Consider the following 26,574-nt stretch of genomic DNA (forward strand, 5'->3'; position numbering starts at 1 on the left):
GCTATGTATGGCAGTGGGAAAAGACATCCGAATTGATTCTAGTTCTAGTTTCTAGAAAAAGAGTCTATTGTTTAGGATGTACCAAATATCTTTCCTTTAATCATTTGAATCTTGGATTTTGGTTTTCAAATTATGCTTTTAATGGCTGCCATTGTGTTTTATGGCGGCATTATTCTAAAAAAATTAGGAAAAATAGAAGATAATTGAAATGCAATTTATGGTAATGTTGGATTGCGGCTACTATTAATACAAGTGCTGACTCCCTTTGTGTGCAGCAAGCAGAAGTGCAAACTCCCTTTTGGCCACAGAAACTTTTGTTTTTAAAAGGATAGACACCAACAAATATAGATTCAGGCAGAATATGTGAAATGTTTGAATCACAAGTTGTAAGAAAACTTACTTAGCCAATCTAATTCTACAAATACTACAATACTAATCTTCTTAATGTAGCTTGATATTTTCCCAAAACTCTGCAGACACACTAGATATCAACAGAACCAATAGACATGGTTCTGCAGCCTTTTCATTTATATTTATGAGTAGAATGTTTTGAACGTTTAGAAAGCAGCATTCTCAATATTGCATACAGCCCCATCTAATAAATAACTCTTATACATGTCTCATTATCTTGTGTATCTCCTTCCACTACCCAGATGGCACGCCCAAAATTCTGGCTTCATTCAGCGAGAAGGTCTACAACATCAATGAGTTTGTGTCACTGTCGTGTATGGTGAAGGGCACTCCGGAGCCCCGGGTCACGTGGACCCTGGACGACGAGCCTGTCGTCAGGGACAGTCGCCATCGCATCTCCCACTACGCCAACGCCGAGGGCCACATGGTCAGCCACCTCAACATCAGCCAGACCCAGGTTCCCGACGGAGGGGTGTACCGCTGCATCTGCAACAACTCGGCTGGGACAGTTTCCTACCAGGCGCGAATAAACGTAAGAGGTGCTTGTCAGATCAACTCTTCCAAAACACCATCACATATACACATCAACATGTCTTGATTTATTCTGTTTCTAATTGGTTATGTTTAAAGTGCCTGTGATGTGCCAATGAGGAAAGATGGCATGATAAAACTAGTTTTGAGATGTGATGCCATTTTTTCAGAGTAGAAAGCTGATATAGTAGCTTAAGTACTCAGAATACGGCAGATACTGCTAAGGCTCCTCTCATCATCGGTCACGGCTGCCAGTATTACCTTTTATAATGCCCCACATCCTACCCAACACCTACTGATAGCTTTATATTGGGGCGCCATTAGGTTGATTTATTGTTATCTCCAATGTATGAGACTGCAGTGCTTTCTGCTCTCTACAGGGACATGGCAGGCTGGGTTGCTTTTTGTGACGTGGCGGTAATACCGCACTCCAGCCTTCTGTACTTGCTTCGATGCTATTAATATCTCTCTATTGCAATGAGGGAATTGCATTTTCTGTGCACTGATTGGTTTAATCTGATAGCGTTCACTCTTGCATGTTGTAAGGCTAAATAGGGCAATCCTCTAACCCTTAAGCGAGGATTCGCGGATGCCGAATGCAGCCAAGCAATGAAGATACATTTCCACAGGTGCCATTGCAGAGAAAGTGTAACGACTGTTTCTCACATCGTTGGCTCCTTAATCGTGCTGAAGAGAGTAGCTACCCAGGATATTCTTGGGCTTTAAAGTATACTACGGAGCCTAGTTAAACTGTCTTCTACAGTGGTTTAAAGAGAAGCCTAATAGTCTATTTCCCTGACAGACACTCTGCCATGGAAGCACATTGGTTATTCTGTTGGTTTTTCAACAATAAGTGTGTGCAAAAGCTTGCAACATGAGTAATGGTTTCGATAAGGGCTTCAGGAGTTGAAAGAGGGAACATTCCACTCTAATGCTTGTCAGAGGCAATCACAGGCGGTGGCAGCACAAGGTAATGTTCACTACAGACTCCAATGGAAGCGTCCCTGGTCCCTGGTTTTAACAAGGCAAAAAGCGTTAAAGAAATGTTTATCAGGCGGTTTGGATCTCCTTAATGAATCCAGGCATTTCCTACTTTCAAAATGAATCAAGGCATGTCAAGTTTATGTTTTTATGCCTCCTGAAAACACACACCTGTCTTTTTTAGCAACACCCCCACCTCAAAATCATTTTAAGAGAGTTGTCTCTCCAATGTGTCCTTCAAGGGCCTGCCAGCATCAGACCAATGAAAAACCTCACTGCCATCGCTGGGCGGGACATGTACATTCACTGCCGCGTCATTGGCTACCCGTACTACTCCATTAAGTGGTACAAAGACTCCAATTTGCTGCCATACAACCACCGCCAGCGGGCCTTTGAGAACAACGGCACCCTGAAGCTGTTTGACGTGCAGAAGGACGTGGATGAAGGCGAATACATGTGCAACGTGCTAGTGCAGCCCCAGCTCTCCACGCACCAGAGCGTCTATGTTACTGTGAAAGGTACGAACCTCGGTCTGATCCATCTCCAGTTACAGTTCACGTCTCAACACTGGATATCAAGTTGGGACTTTATTTACAGAACAAAGGTGCAAGTTTACGCGCCCTGGGTGAGTGTAGTTCTGGGTCAACCTGAAGTGTCAGGTTAGGAGCTCAGGCCGTTTATTTGAGATGTACATACAGACAGAATCATACGGCAGTATATAGTTTACTCTGACCGTAATCTCCTGGATACCGAGATAACTAGTGACTAGTGAAGCAGCATCTCTATCATCCCAGCCTGTTTATCCGGGGCTATAGCCTGGATGATGATCACCTGAGATGGTTATTTTTCTTCAATGACACTGCATGATTAGAAATGTCGGGATAGGCAACACCCCCCCACCACCTCTCACAAGTGTGTGGGGGGTGGTGTGGAGCAGACTAAGCTAATTTGCCTCTCAGCTGCTTAGCATTCCAGCGCTGCCGAAAGGGAAGCCCCGGGAGCCTATTATGCCCGTTTGGTTGTAAGTTAAGTAAGCACTGAAGTGCATTTTTTCCAATGTTATTTAAAATCATTAATTTTCCAAAGTATCTCGTTCTCACGATGGCTAAGGGGTCCCCAGAGAGCGAAAGACAGTGAGAGAGTGTTACATGCATGGTGGTTGAGTGAGAATTCAGCCGCTTCACGTGGGTAGGGATAATCAAATATTTCTCTCGTTCCTGCAAGATCACAGCATGGTGTTTTTAATATTTGGAGTGAGGTGATAAAGAGAGAATGTTTGTACATTTAGTAATTAGTTAATTCCTGCTGTATATATGTTTAGTCATTTTATAAGTGAGGATGTTATTTTACATGTAAGTAACTTTGTTGAGTCTCAAAGTGCTGAACACATGGGCCAAGTTCAAAACTATAAACTCAATATACTGTGAAAATACACAATATACATACTGTGTATTGTATTTGCTGGTGTTAATCTTAAATTGTGGGTGTGCCGGTCAAACCAGTGCTATGCAATTGAATTTGAATGTCTCATTCCCAGTTCCACCCACCATCCACCCATTTGAGTTCCCTCGGTTTTCCATCGGCCAGCGAGTCTTCATCCCCTGCGTGGTGATGTCGGGCGACCAACCTGTCTTCATCACATGGCAGAAGGATGGTCGGCCCATTCCGGCCAGCCTGGGTGTCACTATTGACAACATCGACTTCACCAGCTCCCTTCGCGTCTCCAACCTCACACTGATGCACAACGGCAACTACACCTGCATTGCACGCAACCAGGCTGCCGCCGTGGAGCACCAGAGTCAGCTCATCGTCCGAGGTGAGTGAAGGGCCGGTAACAGAAAACATAGAAGTGGGTGAGAGTATCAGATACTTTTTTCCCCAACGGTTTACATTGATTCTTGATTTGTCTCTCTGAATACAATGAAAAGCAGTTGCATATTTTGAGCTGTGAAAGTGAGCTGTTTGTCAGGAGACATATGTTGCATTGTGAGATGACTACGTGTAATTTGTACTTGACTTGCAGTTCCTCCCAAATTTGTGGTGCAACCAAAGGACCAGGACGGTATATATGGAAAGGCAGTGATACTGAACTGCTCAGCTGAAGGCTATCCTGTTCCTACCATCCAGTGGGAGTACTCTAAAGGTAAACGAACAGGCTGACCACACACCAGTATACTTGCGTCTCCTAATCGCACACAGCCATATATGACATGGGAAGTGCACAGCTGTCTCCTCCAGGTCCGTTAAGAGTGTTGGACGCGCTTTCAAAAGACTGAGATGGATAACCTGCCTGGCTTTTCTTTTAAAAATCAAATGTTATGTTCAGACAATTTTTTCTGCCCTACAGCAACTTTATTCTCCATGGTTTATCATCTTTTTGAATGCAACACAACACATTTAATGTCCACAGCCTTGAGGTTGAACGCAGAGTAACACCAACATTGAGTACACACAATCACTCTGAGATGAGAAGCAAGAGCTTTCTCTTACTCCTGGAGAGAGATGATGTAACAACTAAGCTACCATATTCCTTTCCTGGTTGGACAAAATGACAGTGATTCTTGCAAACAAAATCTTTATGACATTACATATTATGGTTCACGACTGGGCCTCATTTGCTGTTATTTTAAGGCAAAGCTTATCTAAAGCTGGGTTCCATTACGTACAGAATTTTGGTTTGAATGAAGTGACTGAATGAAGTAGCCCTGTTGGAAGGACTGTGGTCACTTTGATTAGTGCATTATGTAATCCTCAATTGTAATTAACTTTGGTAATTCGCTGACATTTCATCCAGCACCATTATCAGGACATTATTTATCCATTACTTTGGTTTATGACCAAATACTTGCTAAGCTGTTAAAAATTGCATCAGTCTCAAATGTTTCTAAGCTAAAATGCTCACCATAGATGGTCACCAACATTACACCCCCGAAACATCAGCATTGCTTTCTGCTTGTCCGCTTGCTGGCAATGGCATTTAGTTCTAAGAAGCGCTGTGTCTTAATTACGGCCTCACAGAGCCAAAGGCGTGCATGTAGACATGTGGCCGAATTAATGCAACAAAAAATATAAAGTAGTTAACGTACGTTTGTTTACTACCGGTACCGGAAGTTGACCGCGGAAACGAGACGGCCGCTACATGCAGTCTGTTACATTAAGATGGAGAGAGCTTTTTGCATTGGAAGTAAAACAAATAGAGATGCAACATATAGCGGAGAACTGTGCAGAGGAATTACTCCACGTGCCAAAAACAGGGGACGAGTGGCAAACAGACCACTTAAAGCACTGCTATGCTAAGCTCGCTGCTAGGCTAAGCTAGTTGCTAGGCTACTTCCATCTCAACATCTAACTATCCTGCACACGGTCTGCAAACACCACCAGTGTGTCCCTAAAAGAGTGTGGTTTGAAAACGTCTGGGCTAAATGTGAGGAGATTGTTGGCACTTCAAACACAGACGTTAAATTATGGAGACTTGAGAGCAAAATGTACGAGGACAGTAGGAAGAGTCGCTAGTTAAACATGTTCCACCCAGTGGAATTCTGCCTCCAAGATGATCAAACTTAGTAGTTTTGTGTTTAAAATAACATTAACAATTAAAAAACAGTGTCTAAAATACCTGCTTTCTAAAGTGATTACTCATTACTTTTAAGATTTGGTCTTTAGAAGAAAAACAAACTCATTAAAAACAACCTTCAACATCAACGACATTTATTAATCGTCATTAATCGAGATTGATGAATTTCAAAATGTGTGATTATTAGTTATTTTATTTTAATCTATTGACAGCCCTAATAATATATAATGGTAAGTCACATTTTACAGAGTCGTCAGCAATTACAAAAATGTTGGTATATTGCGAACGTCTGCAGTAACTTACTGTGGGTTTGATTTGTACACATGTTAAGTGTGATATTCAAGAATATTCCTCAGTGAAACATAAGAGCAGAGGATATTTTCACGTGACATTTAGCTGTGGCAGTCTGAATATAGTGAAAATATTGATTAGTGTTTTTGTTTGAGATTCCAGTGACGTCTATACCTTGATTAAAAACAATAACAATTTGTAGCACTTAAATTGTGCTTATAATGGCTCTTATCTATAGCAAGTTGTAGATGGCTTATTTGTTGAAATTGCACTTTTGTCTGTTTCTTGTTCTTCTGAGTTTGAATCCTTGTGGTTGAAATCCACTTAAGCTGGTCTTTATTCTTATATATTTTATATATATATATATTCATTAAAGAAAGTTTATTACAAATAGACATACTAGTACAATCTGATTAATCCATTTCTGAAACCTTATTGATTTTGAAGATTTTTACAATTTTTTAAAATAAAAATATGACCACAGACAAGCTTCATTCAGAAACCTGACCTCATTCAGTCGTTCTTCAATAACCCCTCCCAATGTATTTTCCCACTCCCATTAATTTTGTTATAGCTCAAATATTGTGGTATGGCTTAAGTTTCAGCGATTGTGTTAAAAAAAACTACAAATGCAGACATTTCTGTGATAGGAGATAAACTAAATACTAGCCTGCGTGTGTGTTCCTGATCAACACTCACTCTGCCCCCCGTTGACAGGTGCCGGGGTCCCTCAGTTCAGACCCATCATCCTCAACTCAGGCTTTCGGATCGAGGTGCTGATCAACGGCTCGCTGTTCATCAAGCACGTGCTGGAAGAAGACAGTGGCTTCTACCTGTGTAGAGTCAGCAACGACGTTGGAGCTGATGTCAGCAAGTCCATGTATCTCAATGTCAAAAGTAAGTCTCATGGGGGAAAGACCAGCCAAAACCTGAGAATGAAAATGTTAAACATGCATCAAACAATGCTGCAGTCTGTGATGTTCGCTTATTTTTTATTTTTCTTTATATGTAGTTTATTCATAAAGCAAAAACTAGCTGTACATAGCTGATATGGTTGTAGTCAACTCCTTTTCCATGTTCTGTCTGTTTATGCTAAATGATGCCAGTGTCGTTGAAGTGAAAAGTTATCACTAAAGCACAAAGGTTAAGTGAGTTGAACTGGCGGCAGTTTTGTCCGCCACACGCAGGCGACCAGCAAGATGCCGCCCGTTCTGTCTTTCTGCCTGAATTAATCCCACGAAAGCTCTGCACAAAGCCAGCCCACCACATCTGTAGGAGAGAGTACGCCATTTATCCGCTGTGTGGCCATGGACTTAGCTCCCCTCCATTAAGCCTTGAATTCTGCATGTAGACAGAGGCTGCCATGTGGAAAAGCGGGCTGAGGGATGGAGGGGGGGAGGGGTTAAAGAAAGAATGGGTTATCTATGTATGTCCTGTGCTCAATCTCTCCACTTTTCTATAGTTCATTTAAAAAATGCTAAAAATACATATTTATGTTCTCCCCTTTGTGCTTGAGCATTGTTGTACTTGCCATGTTCTTATTACCAACAACATTATCAAAGGATTAGAGCTAACACCCTTCCCCTAGCGCATACATACAGTACAGCACAGGCATAGATTTCTTCCTTTCAAGTTTTGACTGATAAAAAATCATGACCAGAAACAACACATGACAAAAAGAAATATTATCAAGCTATGTACTGTACAGGCACCTTCGAATCCAGAGCATTGCTTTGAGGAGATTCTTTTAAAGTGATGCAGTTCCGAGACATTTCAAAGTTGGTGTCACGGATCGGGTGCTGGTGCAGGCGGAAGGCAGGACTCAGATGCAGGATTCTTCTTAACGTGCTCTTTATTTGCAACCAAACCAGGACAACGTGCACCACCGACGAGTAACATGGACAATGACGCGACAAATGACAACTGGCACACAGGGCTTAAATACACAAGGGAGGTGCAGGTGATTGGACACAGGTGGAAGCAATCAGGCAATCACAGGACAGGAAGTGAAGTTACCCAGAGACACGAGACACAAGAAAGCTACAAAATAAGACAAGCAGACCCAAACCGTGACAGTTGGCTAAGCTCAAAGTCTTTTTGTGATAAGATAAGAGCCGTCAGTATGAATACGACCCTCCTCAGGTTAAAGATGCAGTTAATGAACCATGGGAGTTTAATACATGATTTGCCAAATGTTCCCAAAGAGAGACACTAAGAGCATAGATTTGACAGTTTTCATACTTCTTTTTTGACAAAGACTGTGTTGCAAGTAGTCTTGCTTGAGCAAGTGATTGTGGTTTTGCATGTGCCAGTGTGATCTTGAGCCAGTTCGCCGTTGCTGTGCGCTCTTTTTGATCAGTCGCTGCTAGATGAGGCTTAAGCCCCCATGGCTCTTATCAAGGCGGAGCAGAGTTCTGCTACCCTGCTGAGCGTCTCACTGTCTGTCAACCGCAGCCAAAACACACTCACACACAAACATACATACATACATTCTCCCTGTCCAGTGTCTTCAGCCAGACAAGTCTGATTCACAATAAAATATCTTTGAAGTTTCCAACTGCAGAATGCTACCTTAGTTCTCCATGGTCCAAAGTTTTTGTAAAACTTTACCTTTACCTGGAAAAAGAGGTTTACTCTTTAAGATCTAGGATTCACAGCTGATTAGCAATATTGTCAATAGAAATTCTTCCTTTCACTTGCAAAAAAAAGCAGTAAAGTTGATTGTAGATTAAAGTTGTTTTTGTTTTACCGAATTCTAAAAGATTACAAAAACACAACATGTGTTCTTTAGGCTAATGACACTTGTGCTGCATTGTATAGACTGGCTATTCTCAGTGGTGGCCCTCAGAGTGCCATCTAGTCGACCGGAGATAACTACCAAATTTTAAGATTAGATACACAAATGGGGGCCGATGATTTACAACGCTAACCCTTTTCATACCTTCACCAGCTCACAAATGAAAGCCTTTGGTGAGGAAATATGATTCTGAGTATATTAAATGCAGATCTATAACAGCTGGCAGTGATGGCTGAGGCCAAGCAGAATATTGAATTTGTTTATTAGAGCTTTAAATGTTTACATGCCAGTTAATGTTTTCTATTTTTGTCTTCATGTTAAGTTGCTCTTGTTAATTTGAAGGCAAGGTTGAGAACACTTGCTGTAGACTATTGCAAGCGAATAGTTGGATGTAAAATGATAAAACCACAGAACAGGTAGAGAGGCACTACATGTCAGAAGAAATCTCCTTGCCCAGCTCAGAATAATTAACATAAATTAGTTTACAGAGTAGGATGCAAAGTAAACTAAAAACCTTGTGTTGGCATTTGAATTTCTATGTGTGTTTATCAGTGTGAGGGTTACCTCTCTGTTTCCTGCCGTTTGGTCAGACAGAACAAGCCACACTCCCTGTTTCCCTGATCAGGGCAGGCAGCGTTTGGCACAGGCAAAGGTTTGTTATGCAGTGAAGGCAGCTGCGTCTGCATTGGCCTTTTTCATATTTTTGTTGTTGTTACGCACACATTATTGATCTGTGTCTGTTTATGTCTTTTGGGCTTTGTGTTTGTGCGTGTCAGGAGTCCACAAGCTGCCGATGCGCTCCTTGAAATGTCACGCTGTTGCACAGTCCAGATTGGTGTCTCTTTGCTCTCCGTGATGACCCGAATCTCCCCAGGCACCAGGGGAGCCACACCTAGTCCTTTGTGTGCCTGTGTTTGTGCGTGTGTGTGTGCATAAGAGAGAGAGAGAGCGAGCGAGCTCAGGATCCCTTGAAGCTTGTCTGTGTAATTCTCCGGCACAGCGCTGAGCCTGTGCAGCCCGCTAGTACGTCCGAGGTCGTAATGCTCGGTAATGTTGGACACTGTGTGGTTTTGTACACTCTGTGCTGCTTTTTTTCCGTTGTTTATCCAGGCCAGCCTACGCCACTTGAGCAGCGGCAGCTACTTAAGAGACTTTGGAGCCAATTAGGGAGGCACACAAGCTGACGCACGCGAAGTCCTCACGTGATGGATAGTATGATCTTCGCTCTGTACTATTGGCTGTCCAAGTGTTGCTTGATGTATCAGTAAACAAACAGTGGAGAAAAATAACATTGATAGATTCAATGAGGAGCTCTGAGATGTGTGCTGCAGACGCATTCATGCATGCAGAAGAGGCTTTCAGGGGTCATGTGTTTGACACAGGTGAGCAGGCGAGCCCATAAGCACACACAGAGACACACAAAGCACTGCACGCGTCCATGCAGAAGACATAATGTAAAGGCACAGATACGGAGCGGTCGATTACAAAAGAGTAATGGGCCGCGCGGCTAATGCGGCGGTTCGGATAGACCCCTCTTCACCACGCTATTGTAGCGGATTCTCCGGGAAATGAATTGCTGCTATTGTGTCCTTGCGAGGCACTTTCATTGTTATGAGCGTCTCTGCATAGGCTAATGCCTCGTCATAATACACCATGCATCATCCCGTGGGAACGCCCCCAGTACAAAGGGCTTGAAACTCACGGCAGCAGGATCAAGTTGCACAACCTGTGTACGCAGATGCGCCGTGTTTATTTCATTTGCCTTACTACCTCTTATAAGAGTTTGTGGGGAGGGGGGGGGATTAAAAATAAGTCAAGTCAAGCCACCCCACAGTCAAAAACACTTCAGTCAATTCATTACCAATCCACAGTGGAGGCTATCAGAGTCAGTCAACAGCCACTCAATGTTTATCAGGGCCAATTAAGACCAATCAAGCCTATTAGACATCATAACGTTGGCAGACACAGGTGATGAGTGTCTAATGGGGCTTCACTGAAGAGAAGGGTTAAATGTCCGTGTGGTGGCCGAGCAGCAACATTCATAAGGAAGTCCCCTCTCTTCCTGTGTTTCTTTCATCCTATTTACTCATCTGCAACCAAGAACCCCCCCCCTTCTCTCCCTCCCACCGCAGTAGCCTTCCCAGTCTGCAGACATACATTCATGCGTCACGTCCAAGCCAATTGTGCAGCTAAGAGAATCATTTCAGTACATTGCAGGCAGCCAGTGAACCAGTCATCTTTGGGCTATCGCCACAGAGCTGCTTCTCCCCCCCCCCCCCCCCCCACCTCACCCGGGCTCCACCCCCACCCTGCATCCCATCTTACCGTCTCCTCACCAGCCCACTTACTGTGTGCCTCCGGGGCAGGGAGCTACCCAAAGCCAGTGACACTGTGTGGGATGAAATGCAGGCTCGTATCCCAGCGCTCTGAACATGGAGCTCAGTAGAGAAGATGGCACATGGTAGATGGTTTTTTTTTTAATTCATTAATATTTACATGTTTAGCACCCAAACAATGTAAAAAATATATATTTTCAGGTTTAACAATAACTTTGAAAATAGGGCACTCTTAGGGAAATTCCTACTTCATCAAGAGCGAAAAACCCAAAACATCAAACACCTCATAATCAATTTTCAGACAGAGTGTGTTGATAACAATCAAGCTTCCTTAAATGTTCCTTTAAAAAAACATCTTACATCATTTTCATCTCTATCTTTGATCCCAGATGAATAGCCCAACACCCAAGTCAGTGTTTCCCCTACCATTATAAAAGGGGTGCACCCTGCCCCCCCGCTTCCTCCATTTAACTATTTCTGTTTTCCACCTCACCAACACCACCAGTTAAAGACACTAGAAATATTTTCTTTCTGTATCTTTTTTTTTGGCCCTGCATTGCGACATTCAGGGCGTGAATGTGTAATCATCATCATACTCCTGTGAAAATCAATGGCAGGTCCATGTTCTATTCCTGGCTACTAGAAATGGCCCTCTTTTTTTGAAGAGTAGAGAGAGAGAGAGCAAGAGAGAGAGAGGAAGGCGAGGTGGAGAGACGAGAGTAGAGACTGTCCGATGCTGGTTGGCATGGTAACCTGGCCAGGTGAAAGGGAGCCTGGGAGGAGGGGGCTTTTGTCTCACAGGAGTAGCCTATCAGCAGCCAGCCTATCCCCCACCATCCCCTGCAGGCTTAAGTGTATCATCACTGCCCTCTGGGTTGCTGTGGAGGAACAGGGCTCCCCTCACCTCCACATGAAAGACACATTGTGCCGTGCAGTAAACACACACTGCTCACTATGCTTATTATTCTTAGCTGTGCCCCATGTATTGTGTTCAAGGCTGAATTAGATTTTCTGGGCAGCTGATGCCTAATGAGACCTGGGACTCCCTTTTTACTCCTTCACCTCCTCTCTGCCTCTTTATTTCTCTTCTCTCGTTACTCCTCCCCGTCATGTCGTTTCCATAATTCCACTGGATATTAAACAAATACATCACCACAACGACAAAGTATGCCTCAGGGTTGGCTCAGCTGTGCTGCTTGAAAACACATACATACACACACACACACACACACACACACACACACACACACACACACAAAATGTTTGTACACACTTGCATATACATAGACACAAGCTGGTGTGCGTTTTATCACAGAGACTTGCATGTGCCAACTGCCGGCGCAATCTCTGAGCCCTCCTCATGTTACATAGACACTGTCATTGTTTGTGTTTGTGTCTATGCCTTCCTACACATTTATATAAAGATGTTGCATTGTAAAATAAATTTAGCTCCATGTTTGCATCAGTTTAACTGCAGAGCGGCTGTCTGCCTCACATATTACATAAATGTGACTTTAGAAGAAAGTATATCAAACAACATACAAATCTTTTTTTTTATGCTGATGTCCGCAACTGATTCTTAGAAATCAGATCAATGATTCGGTGAACATCAAATGAACATTTTATTGATTGGTTGAATGAAGGATGGACAGCTCTTTAGAAAGTTGTTTTTCTTCTCAATATGATGAGTATTCATCTACAGTCATTGCATCTTTGTATGAACTCAAAGATGTATGCTTGTCTTTTCTACTTCAACGTACCAACACCATCCAATATACGTTTTTTTTTTCCTTCAACAATCTCATATAGCTGCCTGCAATGTTCGTCATGTTTCAATCAATGAGATCTTTTTTTTCTCTGTCGCCCCACTCCCGACTGAAGAATTGTAACAGCTGTATTTGGGAGGGATGAGCAGTTGGAAAGACCCAGACCTTTGATTGGTTGTAAAATCAAAAGACAACCTCCCTAAATCCTCCCTCATCACACTAAACCTGATTGAAAGCTGCTTGGTCGACCGGTTGGAATTCACCAGCTGATCAAGCAGAGACTTTCTGATTTGAGGTGTTATTGCTCCACAAATATCATCATCATATCATATAATTTTTCATTAATTATGAAATAATTAGAAAACAACACATTTCTTTAAAATTGAGCAAAATTTGACCAAAGAAAACATTGAACATCACACTCTATATTGCTTTTAATCTCTAAATACATTGAAATAAGTGCCGTCTTACTCTTAATCAACTCGTTGTTTAACCAATAACAGTATTTGTTGGGTTGTGACACAAGAAACCAAAAAAGGGAGAAATGTAGAAGTTTGTATTGTAGCTGTACTGTGTTGCCTCCATCGCCTCCACTAGGCTCCTCTTTGCTTTTCGTCACCTCGCACAGTGTCCCACTCCCCAACAGTGTCAACAACATCGCCGCGCGCCGCCTCTGAGCCACTCACACAAACGCTAACGTTTAAATAAATCCTGAGGGGTTTTTTTTCTCTGAACGCTGACTTTTCAGAATATGTCTCACAAAAAATTCATACTTGTCATGCAAAATAAATCAGCGTTCTTTTCCATAACCGAGCCCCAAATGGCTGCTGAGTGAATAAGAGATGAGGCTTAAATGTTTGCAACCTCTTGGCTGACACTTTCCATCACATCACTGAAGTCACGCTTTGTATGTTTGTGCTTGGGTGTAAGTATAAATGTGTGTACATACATACATAGATATATATATATATATATATATATATGCAAGAGCTCGACGACAGTACTTGCACAAGCTTGTGTGTGTGTGTTGGATCAGTGTATGTAATCCTCTGGGAGCAAGGGGGTTGTAACGGATGTAACGAGGCATGTAAATCGTTAGTGTGCGTTTAGTGTGATGTCTTCAAAGTGTTGTTGGCATCATTTTTCGAATGATACTACTGCTTTGAGGTGCCCAGATACTTTGCCTCAGACGACTTGCAGGATGCATTTTTTCCTTCAGGTTCATCTGGTTGTTTGTCATGTCCAAATTACAGTTTCTTTGCACAATGTCACTTTTTGTGACAGTTAACTAACCACCAGTATCACCTGTCAGCAAATCTCATCCTCTCTGTGCCTTTTTCAGCAACTTTGACACCTGCTAGCTGACTAACAAACTTGTCTTGGCTGCAGCCAACAAAAGAGACGGTCGTCTTCTGAAGAACATCTTTCAGACATTTAATGTTACAGAATTACTCTGAGATAGCCGGCAAGAGCCCATGGATTATATATATATATATATAATTATTTCAAATTCATAGAATTTTTAAATGATTATTACTATTATTATATTTTGTCATTTGTAATTTATATATTTAATGTAGATTATTCAAGTAGGTTCTGTCATTATTAAAATGATTTGAACTAAGGAAATGTGTCTGTTGCTGGTCCTTAAAACACATTCATCCATATAAAATATTTACAAAGTATATTCTTCTCTTCCTCTCCATCTTTCTTCTCGTACCAGTTCCTGCCATGATCACATCCTACCCCAACACCACTCTGGCCACGCAAGGGGAAGAGAAGAAGATGAGCTGCACGGCCCACGGTGAGAAGCCCATCATGGTGCGCTGGGAGAAGGAGGAACGCATTATTAACCCCGAGACCAGCCGCTACGTGGTTTCTGTCAAGGAGGTGGGCGACGAAGTCATCTCCACCCTGCAGGTAGGAGGCACACAAAATTCAATTATGGTCTTTAGATTACTTTGTTTAAAATATGAATATATCCGTCTGAAATGCCACTGATCACTGCCTGCCTACTATTATTTTATTTAAAAATAGAAAACATTTTCTGCATCCATCAGATCATGCCCACAGTTAGGGAGGACTCTGGCTTCTTCTCTTGCCACGCCATCAACTCCTTTGGCGAAGACAGAGGAATCATCCAGCTCACAGTACAAGGTATGACTTCACCTTCCTCATCTTCTCCATTCAAATTTGAAAATGTTCTGACAAAGCCCGCACTACAATCACAGATTCTTCTGTGTTGCCATTCTGCTCGACTTTACCTGCCTTTTTGAAAACTGAAATGACAAAGTGTGGGTCGCCGTTGTACCTTGCAGAGCCCCCTGATCCACCAGAGGTGGAGATCAGGGAAGTAAAGGACAGGACCATTGCACTGCGTTGGACTATGGGCTTTGATGGCAACAGCCCAATCACAGGCTTCGATATTGAAAGCAAGAACAAATCAGGTACTAGAAAAACATTTTTTATTAAAAAAATAAAATCATATGATCATAAAATGGATTGGGTTCCATGTGTTTTGATTGAATGTGCCTGTGTTTTCCTAATATTGGCCAGACTAACGCACTTACCTTTGAAATCTAACCTGACACAAGACCAATAAACCGCTCCCTCTCCCCTCCACAGCCTCCTGGGATACTGCTCAAAAGACCAAAGATGTGTCACCTCAGCTCAACCAGGCCACCATCATAGACCTCCACCCCTCCTCCACTTACAACATCCGCATGTTTGCAAAGAACCTAATCGGCAAGAGCGAGGCCAGCAACGAGCTCACCATCACCACAGACGAAGCAGGTGAGGAATTAACCCACTGTTGTATTCTGCAATCAAGTGTCCCGCACACACATTTCAGACACTCACTTCTCCCTCTTTGAACAACAAAAATCATATACAGTTACAGCAATGAGAGTCTGATGTGGTACCATGATACTGCCAAATCAGAGTAACTGAAGCAGGTGAGGGGGAACACGAGAGGCAGAAGGGGGTAAAAGGCCAGCTGAGTCAAATCATTAACAACCCGGGGACATGGCCACTGTTGCATTATTGAACACACGCTGCACCCGCATTATAAGAAGAAATGTTCAATTAGAGGCCACTAGTAAATGTCACACTACGGTCAATAGACTGTAGACGGCGGATAGGCTGAACCCTATCTGCACATCAGGATCCCCTCACCAGCCCACAGAGCACTTCTCCTCACCCCCAGCACCCACCTTTACATACAGCCTTAATATTTGTTAAAAATAGCTAGACTCTGACTGACTTCTGGACGTTTGTTTATTTCAGAAGAATGTTGTTGGCCTTTTGAAAACAATTGAGCTGTGTGGAGTTGCATAACATGTACACGTTGGCATATCTGATCTCAGCTCCCGATGGACCGCCTCAGGAAGTGCAGCTGGAGGCCCTCTCCTCTCAGAGCATCCGAGTCTCCTGGCGGGTAAGTTGATCCGACGATGTGGGTTCACTCTTTATTCTCATGTCTGATGATTTAGGTCAGGTGACCCATTTTCTACAAGTTATTTTTTACATCTTGTGTACAGACATTGTGGCCTTTAGTTTTATTTAAATCCTCCTGCGTGGCACCAGAATGGGTCCAATATACAGTATGCCTAAAATAATGACTTGTAATCAAATTTTACTTCCTACCCCTCATTCTGTTGGAAATGAGATGGACAAAACCAGGCCTAATTTCCTGGGACCAGGCAGGCGTTTGGTGTATAGTGTTTTCCATATTTCATTCCTTTAGCCACAAGGCCTTTTATTACTACATGCTGTCAGGGTCATAAGTGACAAGAAAAAGAGCGAGCAACCTGGAAGGTCGCAGCTACAAAAGGCACCAAGGGTTGCAACATGCAACAAACATTATGTTAAAGAATTACTTACTATTATTTAAAGCATTCTCTCTTTAGTTTCCAGGGCAGAAAATAAATAACATTTAGATGAAAATTCCAGAATCATCTCTTAAATTACTTAAAAGGGCTATTGAGACTTTTATGCACCCTGTGACATGAGAGAGGGTTAGAAAGATAAAACCTCAGATGTCTCATTTCTTGCGGGTATCTGGTCTTGTCTGGTTTTGTTTACATGAGAATTAATAAGAGAGTCTTGTTCTGGTAGCAATCTCTGGGGTGAGGGTGGGGAGTGATCACAAGGTTACACCATCCCGTATCTGTGCATAAGTGTGGCTCTATGGTAATCAAATACATTCAAGTTCTACCTTATCAAATTAGAGACTTTGGTCTTGTGATAATAGGCACTAAAGCAGGAACAACCCAACTGTCTTAAAAAACCTGTGTTTTTCCGTCATCAGGCGCCTAAGAAGCACCTCCAGAACGGAGCCATCCGAGGCTACCAGGTGGGCTACAGGGAGTACAGCTCTGGGGGAAACTACCAGTTCAGTGTGATCAGCGTGGAGACCACAGGGGACAATGCAGAGAGCCTGGTGCTTGACAACCTGAAGAAGTTCACCCAGTATGGAGTTGTGGTGCAAGCCAGCAACAGTGCAGGGACTGGGCCCTCCTCCACGGAGGTGGCTGCCACCACGCTGGAAGACGGTAAGACAGGAATGCAGTACCAATATGGGATGGACAGATATAACTTATATATAGGTATTTCTCATCACTGCTCTTGGCTTTGTGGTTGCCTGTAGAGTATTAATGTTGAAGGATTTGACATCACCTTTGACCTTTTTAACTTTGTTAATATGCTTTAAGTAATATTTACTATACATATATACAATATATATATATATATATATATATATATATATATATATATATATATATATATATATATAAATTAAAATATAAGGAAAATGAATGACGTGTATTTTTCACAGATATTAGATAGAAGATGAAATATTTGGATTTATGTTTGCTATGCCAGCACAACCCAGCTGTGAATTTACTGAAGCAATTGGAAGAGATTAGTGAGGATCTATCACAGCCTAGTGGCCATCAGAGGATGCTGCCACATGTTGTCAGTGCTACAGTTTTCACTGACGGTCTCTCTCCTGGTCCCCCCCACCTAGTGCCCAGTCGTCCTCCAGAGAACGTCCAGGCCACTGCAACGTCTCCAGAGGTCATCTCTCTGTCCTGGCTGACCCCTCACAAAGACGCTCTCAATGGCAACCTGCTGGGCTTCAGAGTCATCTACTGGGCCAACCTGCCTGATGGAGGTACACATTCAAATATGTATTGAAATCATGAATTGTAGTAGCATAAGAGCATGCTCTTAAGTTACTGGACATGGAACTTTTGCATGAACATTGCTGGATTCAAAATACAAAAAAAGCTTTTTCTTAGAGCCTTGAGGTCACACAATATTTATTTTGGTAAATAAAACCTTTTATTTTTTGACAAGAAAACAACACAGGGCCCCTTTAAGAGTCACGTTGGACCAATCAGAGCCGAGTTCCATCACTCCATCTGATACCTCTATACAGGATACACACCACCTATGAGGAGGGATCAAACAAAAAGATGAATCACATTAATTACCCAAAAATGAAACCATTAGTATTGTCTCAAAGTGCTTTAAATGGCAGTTTGTTATTATCTGACTAATAAATATAGAAAACTATTGCAAATTTCCACAGAGAGGAGAATAAAGCGAGTAAGATTAGTGTTTCATTGTGACCAACTGAGACATAAATACATCAGATTTTTTTTTTTTCGGTGACTGATGGTCCATTGAGTATTAGTTTATTTCTACTTAATGCAGTTGTTTTGAATTAAAAACTGTTTGTAATAAGGACTGCCATCTATGTTTTTAAATAATATCTAGCTAATAATTATCAACAGGATGTATCTTGTTGTATCTGGGAAACCACCACCACTGGCCAGAAGTCTGCATGGTCGTGTTAAAGTCAAACAGCATACCATGCCATTGTCACATGATGGGTTTGTGTCCTTGATAGTGGTTGTGACAGCACAATTACCTTTGACCTCTGCACTGTCACATCATATTGGCCTGCCTGTAGACAATGAGCGCTCGAGACTTGACAGCCAGGACTAGTTTGCATGGTAACAGTCCATAGCTGTGTGGGTGCTCACTCAAAGTTAGATGGATTATACCTGTATTTGAATGGCGCCCTCTTTCACTTATTGTGTATCTTCTATTTTATGGATACCACTGAATTCAAGAGAGGAGCTAATAGTCAGTATGAGAGGTCAATCAGTCAATCCCAGTCAACATTAGGCGAGAGACGTACACCCTGGATCGGTCGGCGGTCAATCGCAGGGCTAACACAGAGACAAACAACCTTTCACAATCCACCCACCTACAGGCAATTTAGAGTCGCCAATCAACCTCATCCCCAGAGCATGTCTTTGGACTGTGGGAGGAAGCCGGAGTACCCAGGGAGAACCCACGCAGACCCAGGGAGAACATGCAATGTCCACACCTGGAAGGCCACTGAGTGGAGTCTAACCCAGGACCTTCTTGCTGTGAGGCAGCAACCACCACATCACCGTGCTGCGCTATATCATTAAAATGACGCAAGTTTAAAAAAAAGACAATGAAATACGTTGTCTCTACTCGATACAACACTAATGAGTTCCACATGACCCAACAAGTCCACAAGTTCCTCCGTCTTGTCTCCCCTAATGTTAAAAATTTGCACTGCACAAAAAAGTCCTCTAAATGGACATGTTTTACCTAGTCCTGCATTGTCCAACACTTCTCGGAAGTGGAAAAGTCTACATCTAATAAGATGCCCGGGTGGAGCAGTGTTCCCAGTTCAAACCAGTACAACTAAGCATCTGAAGCAGGAAATAAACAACACAAAGTTATGTAGAGAACCAGCACAGCATTTTAACTAACATTTCATTTTGGTACGGGAACAGTATAACTGCATTTTAACTCAATGTGCAAACACACAAGCATTGGCCTCATGCATCCTTGCAATAAATAAAAGGAGGGAGAGAGAACATTGTAAAGTGATATGGACAGGGAGTGACACAATATTTCAAACCCTAACACTTGAAGCCAGAAGGTTGCCAGTCAAGGCCGGCCAGCGCAGCACACCGTGGACACAGGGTTGTTTAAACTTTGTAATTGAATATGGCATTAGGTCCCAGGTTGTGCTATGACCCCCTTGGGCTGGACATCTACTGTTATGCAGTTGATCTGCTGTATAATACATATGAGTCACTTGTCTGGACCAGCGGCAGCTTGGGTCTATTTACAAAAAATAAACCTGCTTCATATAAAGGACGTTGACCTGAGGTGTTATCACTAAATTTAGACTTTTACTGGCCTAATCTCTCTCCTGTCCTCTGTTTTCTGTCCACTAGAGCTTGGAGAAATCAGGAATGTTACAACTTCTAAGCCCTCTCTGGAGTTGGACGGACTGGAGAAGTATACCAACTACAGCATCCAGGTTCTGACCTTCACGAGAGCTGGAGACGGCGTTCGCAGTGAACAGATCTACACCCGCACCAAAGAAGACGGTAGGAAGATTCAAGTCACCTCTTCAAATACATTCACATGGGTAGCAATCACATTGCACCTTGAGGCAAGCTTCTGCACAGACTTGTGCCAAAGTGTGAGCTTGACCCCCTTCTGCAGGGTCCAAAGAACTACAATCTGCCTAATCTTCACATTAAATAGATAAATTGAGAATATTTTTCAGTACCTTAGCTTTAAGTGTGACTTTCGCTATTAGGTCATCACTATAAGTCATGTAGAAGATAATAGTTGGCCATCTCTTATCGTGCTTTATATCAGTGTAAAAGGCACCATAAAAATACTCTTGAGTAACAATATGAGCATAATGTGGGAAATATATCATCATCTTAAGATCATCTTTTCTTTTTAGTTCCTGGGCCTCCGGCAGGTGTGAAGGCAGCTACAGCTTCAAACTCAGTGGTGTTTGTGTCCTGGCTCCCTCCTCTCAAAGTGAACGGCATCATCAGGAAATACACCGTGTTCTGTTCCAACCCACACCCCACGGTACGAACAGCTTGACTCAGACGTATTTCAACTTAGCTGTTCATTTTGGCCATTCTGCATCTTTAACATTAACATAACGTACAAATGGACACAAATGGCAGTTTTAACACATATCAGTTCAAAATACTCAAAGCAGCTTAAACCAAAGTGTCCATCATAGATTGATAAGCTTTAAAGATTCAAAGATTGTCTATTGTTAGTCTAGATAATTATCACAGACTCTCTAGTTTATATCAAATAAACATTTAATGTCTTTATAGATACATCTACAGCTGCAAACTTATGACCGTCCCGAATGTCTCCCCTCTCCCAGGTGAGCAGTGAGTTTGAGGCAGCCCCAGACGTGTTCTTCTACCGTATCCCCAACCTGAGCAGGAACCGTCAGTACAGCATCTGGGTGGTGGCCGTTACCGCCGCCGGCCGTGGAAATGCCAGTGAAATCATCACGGTCAAACCCATGGCTGAGGGTAGGTGGAGTCTATCATTGGTGCAGTTTGGTACTCAGTGCTGTAAAAACCTAAACTATGTTCCACATTTGTAGATTGTACATTTCAACTTGTAAAAGGCAAATGGTTTGTTAACTTTTACTGCCATGTACTTTTAAAAGCTTAGTGAAGCAAGTTCTAAATTCATCAGGATCCCTTGTTTGGTACTACTCCCTTTCCATCCTTATCTCCTCCTAAGAAGACAGGGAGGGGAGCATCGGCTGAATATAAATAACCCTTTGTTTGACCGTTTCGACACCTAACATGCTTTGTGGAAGTCGATAAGCCGATTGCGCATGTTGATAGACCCCCGTGGAGTCTGGAGTCAGGACCCAAAGTTCCTATCAGGATGTTCACATCCTGTCTGAGGGCTAGGTGATGGATGCCCCCCGCACTTCTCTGCTCCACCTCCTAGATGTGGAAAGAAAACACCTATAGACTGGGCCTGTCTCCCTGAATCAATGAGCAGAAGGGTTAGAGAGATATAAAAGAATAAGAAGACAACAATTGTGAAGAACCTCTGTCTGAACTCATTCAGAAAAGAACAGTGTTTCTTCCATAGTGTCCTAAGTGGGCTCATGAAGCTTGTGTGTGTTTCTGCAGCTCCGGCTCGGATCCTGACCTTCAACAGGACTGTAACGACCCCTTGGATGAGGGACATTGTGCTGCCTTGTAAAGCAGTGGGGGATCCATCGCCAACCATCAAGTGGCTAAAGGAGATGTGAGTACACTGGATGGGGTTGTTCTGGATAATTATGGGTGAATACGGTCTCCAACAGTAGAACCTGTATTACTATGCGATATGACGCTTATTCTAGGCGCATCTATGTTACAGCAATGGAACCCCCGCACCTGTTGTGATTGACAGCCGACGTAGCGCCCATGGCAACGGCAGCCTTGTTATTCGTACGGTAAAAGCTGAGGATTCTGGGAACTACACTTGTGTGGGCAGCAACAGCTTTGGGTCGGACAAGATCGTCCTGAACCTGCAGGTCCAAGGTAGGACACACAACGTGTTCGATATTACCAACCCTCAACAACAGAGTGCTCATCAGAGCGTATGGCGCCTATAAACAGGGGATGTTTGGACAAGCAGTCATTTGTCCGTTCTTTTTGTTTCAGTTCCACCTGACCAGCCTCGCCTCACAGTGACTAAGACAACCACCACTTCAATAACCCTTTCCTGGATCCCTGGAGACAACGGAGGCAGCTCCATAAGAGGTCAGGCAGACATAACACTACTTGTGTTGTTGTTTTCTTCCCTGTTTATTTAAGTCATAATGCAGAAAAAAATCCCAGCTAAGCCACTGTCTATCAACCAAGTCAGGTATTACAATGGACACCACCAGTGTGTTTTTTGAAGAAAAAAACCTAAACTGCAGTTACTCCTTGTGGGTGCAGCCAATGAATGGTAGATCATCCAGATTGTAACCTTACATTTGTCCCCCCCCCTGTGTTCTTCCCCAGGATACATTTTGCAGTACTCGGAGGACAACAGCGAGCAGTGGGGCAACTTCGGCATCAGTCCCAGTGAGCGGTCCTATCGACTGGAGAACCTCAAGTGTGGCACCTGGTACAAGTTCACACTCACGGCCCACAATGCAGTGGGGCCGGGACGCATCAGTGAGATCATTGAGGCAAAGACTCATGGGAAAGGTATAATCTAAGTTTATTTTGAGAGGTACATAATATTAGAGTTGATTCTACAGATTTTGAGATATAACACCACCCAAGTATTTTATTACTATTGTTATGGTGGAGGTGGAAGATAAACCTGTGTAGTGGAAGCAAACTTAAAAGGTGTTGTTTATTAATTTATTGATAGCTCTTTCCTGAGACTTTTTTATTTTGTGATATTATTTTGTCAGTATGCCTGTAGTCGTGTGATAAACACAGAATTGCTTTTTAAATTATTTAAAATATAATACGCCTGTTAGGAAAATCAATTATGATGCGATTGACTAATTGTTTGCTCACGTTTTGTATAGAAGAACCAGGATACTGCTAAATATAATGTTGCTTGTTGAAATCACATAGTAAATTACATTTACATTTTATAAGAACTGAACTGATTGAAACTAATAAGCATGCTTGAATTAATAGGCAATAATTTTGATTCCAAATGTAAACTTTTGTTGGTTTTCTAAGTCTACAATAATGGATAAGGAATAAAAAGTTTTGGTCGAACAAAAGTGCTGATTGTAGCGAAAAATCTATTCTTGTTAGCTGTAATTGGTTAAGGTTGTTGTCACCACTAAGCACATCTGGCCTAGTTAGGAGGTATTTACATTCTTACTGTCTCAACACTATCTGCAGAGCCCCAGTACTCAAAAGAACAGGAGCTGTTCACCACCATCAACGCCACCCGGGTCAAGCTCAACCTTAACGGCTGGAATAACGGCGGCTGCCCCATCACCTCCTTCACCTTGGAGTATCGGGCCGTTGAGGTGCCTACGTGGACCACGGCACAGCGCACCTCCCTCACCAAGAGCTACATCCTGTACGACCTGCAGGAGGCCACCTGGTACGAGCTGCAGATGAAAGTCTACAACAGCGCCGGATACGCCGAGAAGAGAGTGAAGTTCGCGACACTCAGTTACGACGGCAGTGAGTTAACACACTAGTACTGTTTCCGACTCATTTATTCACAGAGAACGGAGCCACAGAAATATCTGTCACGGCCTGCTGAAAGTGGCAGGGAAGTGCATGATTCACCGGCTGCTCCACAGGAAGTATAATAGTAACACTGGCATTCTGACGGTTGAGCAAGCACAGAATCTGTGACAAAGCCCCTCTGTTTCCAGGAACTAGAGCACAGTGAGTCTAGCTAACAACAGTAGTTTAAGACTAACAGGAATACATATTTGTTTTTTTGTAAATGGCAGAACTCAAGGTGATCGAGGCTCCTTTGATCCTTTGGGACAATATAAAACACACTTCTTGCTGACTCCAGTCGCTGTATATGTGTCGCTGCTCATGATACCTCCATCACAAGCCTACTGAATGCCACCATGAGTGAAATCATTTGTAAAAGGGTGCTAATAAAGTATGCTTCTGGCTCAGTGAATACCTGGAGAGTTACTCTACCATCACCAGGTTTGAACAGCAACTAACTCACTTCCTCAGGGAGGTGTTCATTTGCACTTTAGGTTATATTCCCCCAAAAAGAAACCAGGTGTTACAGACACCCTTTGCAGAAGGTCAGGCGTTGCTATCGACAGAATGCAGCAGCTTGTGTTGAAATGGATTATCTCAGCATGATGAATGTAATCAATCTAATTACTCCTACATGGGAATAATGTCATAAAGCCGTTTTGGGCAGAGGACCGGCATCCGTCATAACAGATACACCATGTGGCTTGCCTAAAGGTACCATCGCACCACTGGTGAAGGCGCCCAACGTGAGCGAGGACCACTCCGGGGGGGGCGAGGGTTTGAAGATGATGGTGACCATTTCCTGTGTGTTGGTGGGCATTGTCGTCATCTTCATCGGGCTGCTGGTGCTCAGGAGGAGGAGGAGGGAGCAGAGGCTCAAGAGGCTACGGGGTGAGATGAGAGAGATCAACATAATGGTTTTTAGCCACTGTCTTTCTCAGGTTCGACAAATAAAAATGATTTTTGGTTTTCCCAGATGCAAAAAGTTTGGCTGAGATGCTCATGAGGTAAGAATGGTCAACCACTCTCTGACTTCAATATAAAATGGCAGTCGATTCTGTGTTTATGTTCTTTTTTTTATTTGTGCTCTCCAGTAAAAACACACGTCCAGCAGAGCCGATTAACAAGCAGCAACAGACACTCCGAATGCACATCGACATCCCCAGAGCCCAGCTCCTGATCGAGGAGAGAGACACCATGGAAACTGTTGGTGAGCTCACCGCTAAGTGTGCAATGCTGCCCAATGAAACTCAACTTCACACAACAAATGAACGCGGTTTTTCCTCCCGCTGAGCGTGTGATTTCTTTTTTTCCCGCCCCACAGACGACAGGTCCACCGTGTTACTGACTGATAACGACTTCGGGGAGACCCAGAAACAGAAGTCGTCCACAGTCACCCACACAGTCCACTACCAGTCCCTGTCCCAGGCCACAGGTCCCCTGGTGGATGTGTCCGATGCCAGACCAGGAACCAGTAAGTCCAGTACGGACGTTTTTTGTTTTTTTTAAAACACATAGCATAGATGGGGGTTCTTTTTGTGCCTGTTGTAGTCGCAGATATATTTCTAATGTTTTCGTTAACTTTCATTTGTTTCTCCATTGATGTGCCTTTTATTTACCCAAATATATCTTACATGCACCTCTTTTTTCGAGGAACTTTACAACTTTACATCCTCGGTCGTTCACTGGCTTTTTTTTTTTCACTGGCTCATGGTTGCATCAATACCACCTGTATGCAAGACATTATCTTCACAGAGCCTGGACATCAAAACATGGTGATATGGGCAAGGTGTGACTCTTGGTTGGTAATCGACAGCTTCATGTATGTCCAGATCTTTGTTGCTGCCGAGATCCGATGCAGGGAATGAATGACCATAACCATTGCTATCATGAAAATAAAATGGAGTTATAAACACTGTGCGTCCTGCTCCTCCCTCTCAGACCCTACCGCTCGCCGCACAGCCAAAGCCGGACCAGCTGCTCGAAACCGCTACGCCAGCCAGTGGACCCTGAACCGCCCACATCCCCCCGTTTCCTCCCACACTCTCAGCACTGATTGGAGGCTGCCCACCCCCAGAGTCGCAGGCTCCGTCGACAAGGAAAGCGACAGCTACAGCGTCAGCCCATCTCAGGACACAGGTATGCATTATGTCAGGACAGCTTGGCTTTGAAACGTTTGCCTCACCTGCATCACACTGCTAACAGCAAATCAATTGTCTTACCACTTTAACAAAGTCACATACCGATACTTGTGCCAATAACTCTGGACACTAATCCGCCCACTAACCCCCGGCCCCATGTCCAGATCGAGCACGGAGCAGCATGGTGTCCACAGAGAGTGCGTCCTCCACCTACGAGGAGCTCGCCAGAGCCTACGAGCACGCCAAGATGGAGGAGCAGCTGCGCCACGCCAAGTTCACCATCACAGAGTGCTTCATCTCTGACACTTCCTCAGAGCAGATGACGGCAGGCACCAACGACTACACGGACAGCCTGACCTCCAGCACGCCGTCCGAATCGGGCATCTGCCGTTTCACTGCTTCCCCGCCCAAGCCTCAGGACGTCAGCCGAGTCATGAACATGGCCGTGCCCAAAGCCCACAGACCGGGTGAGGACACAGATCCATCTCTGCAGGACGCCCCGGCGGCATGCTAACCTTTAATTGAAACTAGGCTCGACACTAATCTCTAAACTCCAACCGCTAACAGATACCAACAGTGAATCCACACAAAGTGGTCCTAAACGGACTCAGGACAATCATTGTCTCAGTTACACTGGCCTCGAAGTCTTTAAG

The 26,574-nt window shown here is 43.4% G+C and overlaps 1 protein-coding gene across 2 annotated transcripts in view; it reads left to right on the forward strand.

The window, feature by feature from the left end:
• Positions 1–26,574, forward strand: part of LOC119215232 (cell adhesion molecule DSCAM-like) — a 91,519-nt gene that overhangs the window by 58,955 nt on the left and 5,990 nt on the right. Inside the window, exons 7-32 of one of the 2 annotated variants that reach the window (XM_037467211.2) lie at positions 654–950; positions 2,166–2,441; positions 3,461–3,739; positions 3,947–4,066; positions 6,506–6,685; positions 14,411–14,607; positions 14,748–14,844; positions 15,006–15,134; positions 15,313–15,480; positions 16,053–16,123; positions 16,997–17,240; positions 17,717–17,863; positions 19,983–20,138; positions 20,507–20,640; positions 20,954–21,107; positions 21,729–21,846; positions 21,961–22,124; positions 22,248–22,346; positions 22,593–22,781; positions 23,442–23,732; positions 24,495–24,671; positions 24,757–24,787; positions 24,875–24,990; positions 25,105–25,263; positions 25,722–25,919; positions 26,086–26,388. In XM_037467211.2, coding sequence (XP_037323108.2) covers positions 654–950; positions 2,166–2,441; positions 3,461–3,739; positions 3,947–4,066; positions 6,506–6,685; positions 14,411–14,607; positions 14,748–14,844; positions 15,006–15,134; positions 15,313–15,480; positions 16,053–16,123; positions 16,997–17,240; positions 17,717–17,863; positions 19,983–20,138; positions 20,507–20,640; positions 20,954–21,107; positions 21,729–21,846; positions 21,961–22,124; positions 22,248–22,346; positions 22,593–22,781; positions 23,442–23,732; positions 24,495–24,671; positions 24,757–24,787; positions 24,875–24,990; positions 25,105–25,263; positions 25,722–25,919; positions 26,086–26,388 — 4,494 coding nt within the window. The remainder of the gene's footprint in view (positions 1–653; positions 951–2,165; positions 2,442–3,460; positions 3,740–3,946; positions 4,067–6,505; positions 6,686–14,410; positions 14,608–14,747; positions 14,845–15,005; positions 15,135–15,312; positions 15,481–16,052; positions 16,124–16,996; positions 17,241–17,716; positions 17,864–19,982; positions 20,139–20,506; positions 20,641–20,953; positions 21,108–21,728; positions 21,847–21,960; positions 22,125–22,247; positions 22,347–22,592; positions 22,782–23,441; positions 23,733–24,494; positions 24,672–24,756; positions 24,788–24,874; positions 24,991–25,104; positions 25,264–25,721; positions 25,920–26,085; positions 26,389–26,574) is intronic. The other variant, XM_037467212.2, reaches the window with a different exon arrangement.

The sequence above is a fragment of the Pungitius pungitius genome, chromosome 16 (assembly GCF_949316345.1).
Source record: "Pungitius pungitius chromosome 16, fPunPun2.1, whole genome shotgun sequence".
In the NCBI taxonomy this organism is placed as follows: domain Eukaryota; kingdom Metazoa; phylum Chordata; class Actinopteri; order Perciformes; family Gasterosteidae; genus Pungitius; species Pungitius pungitius.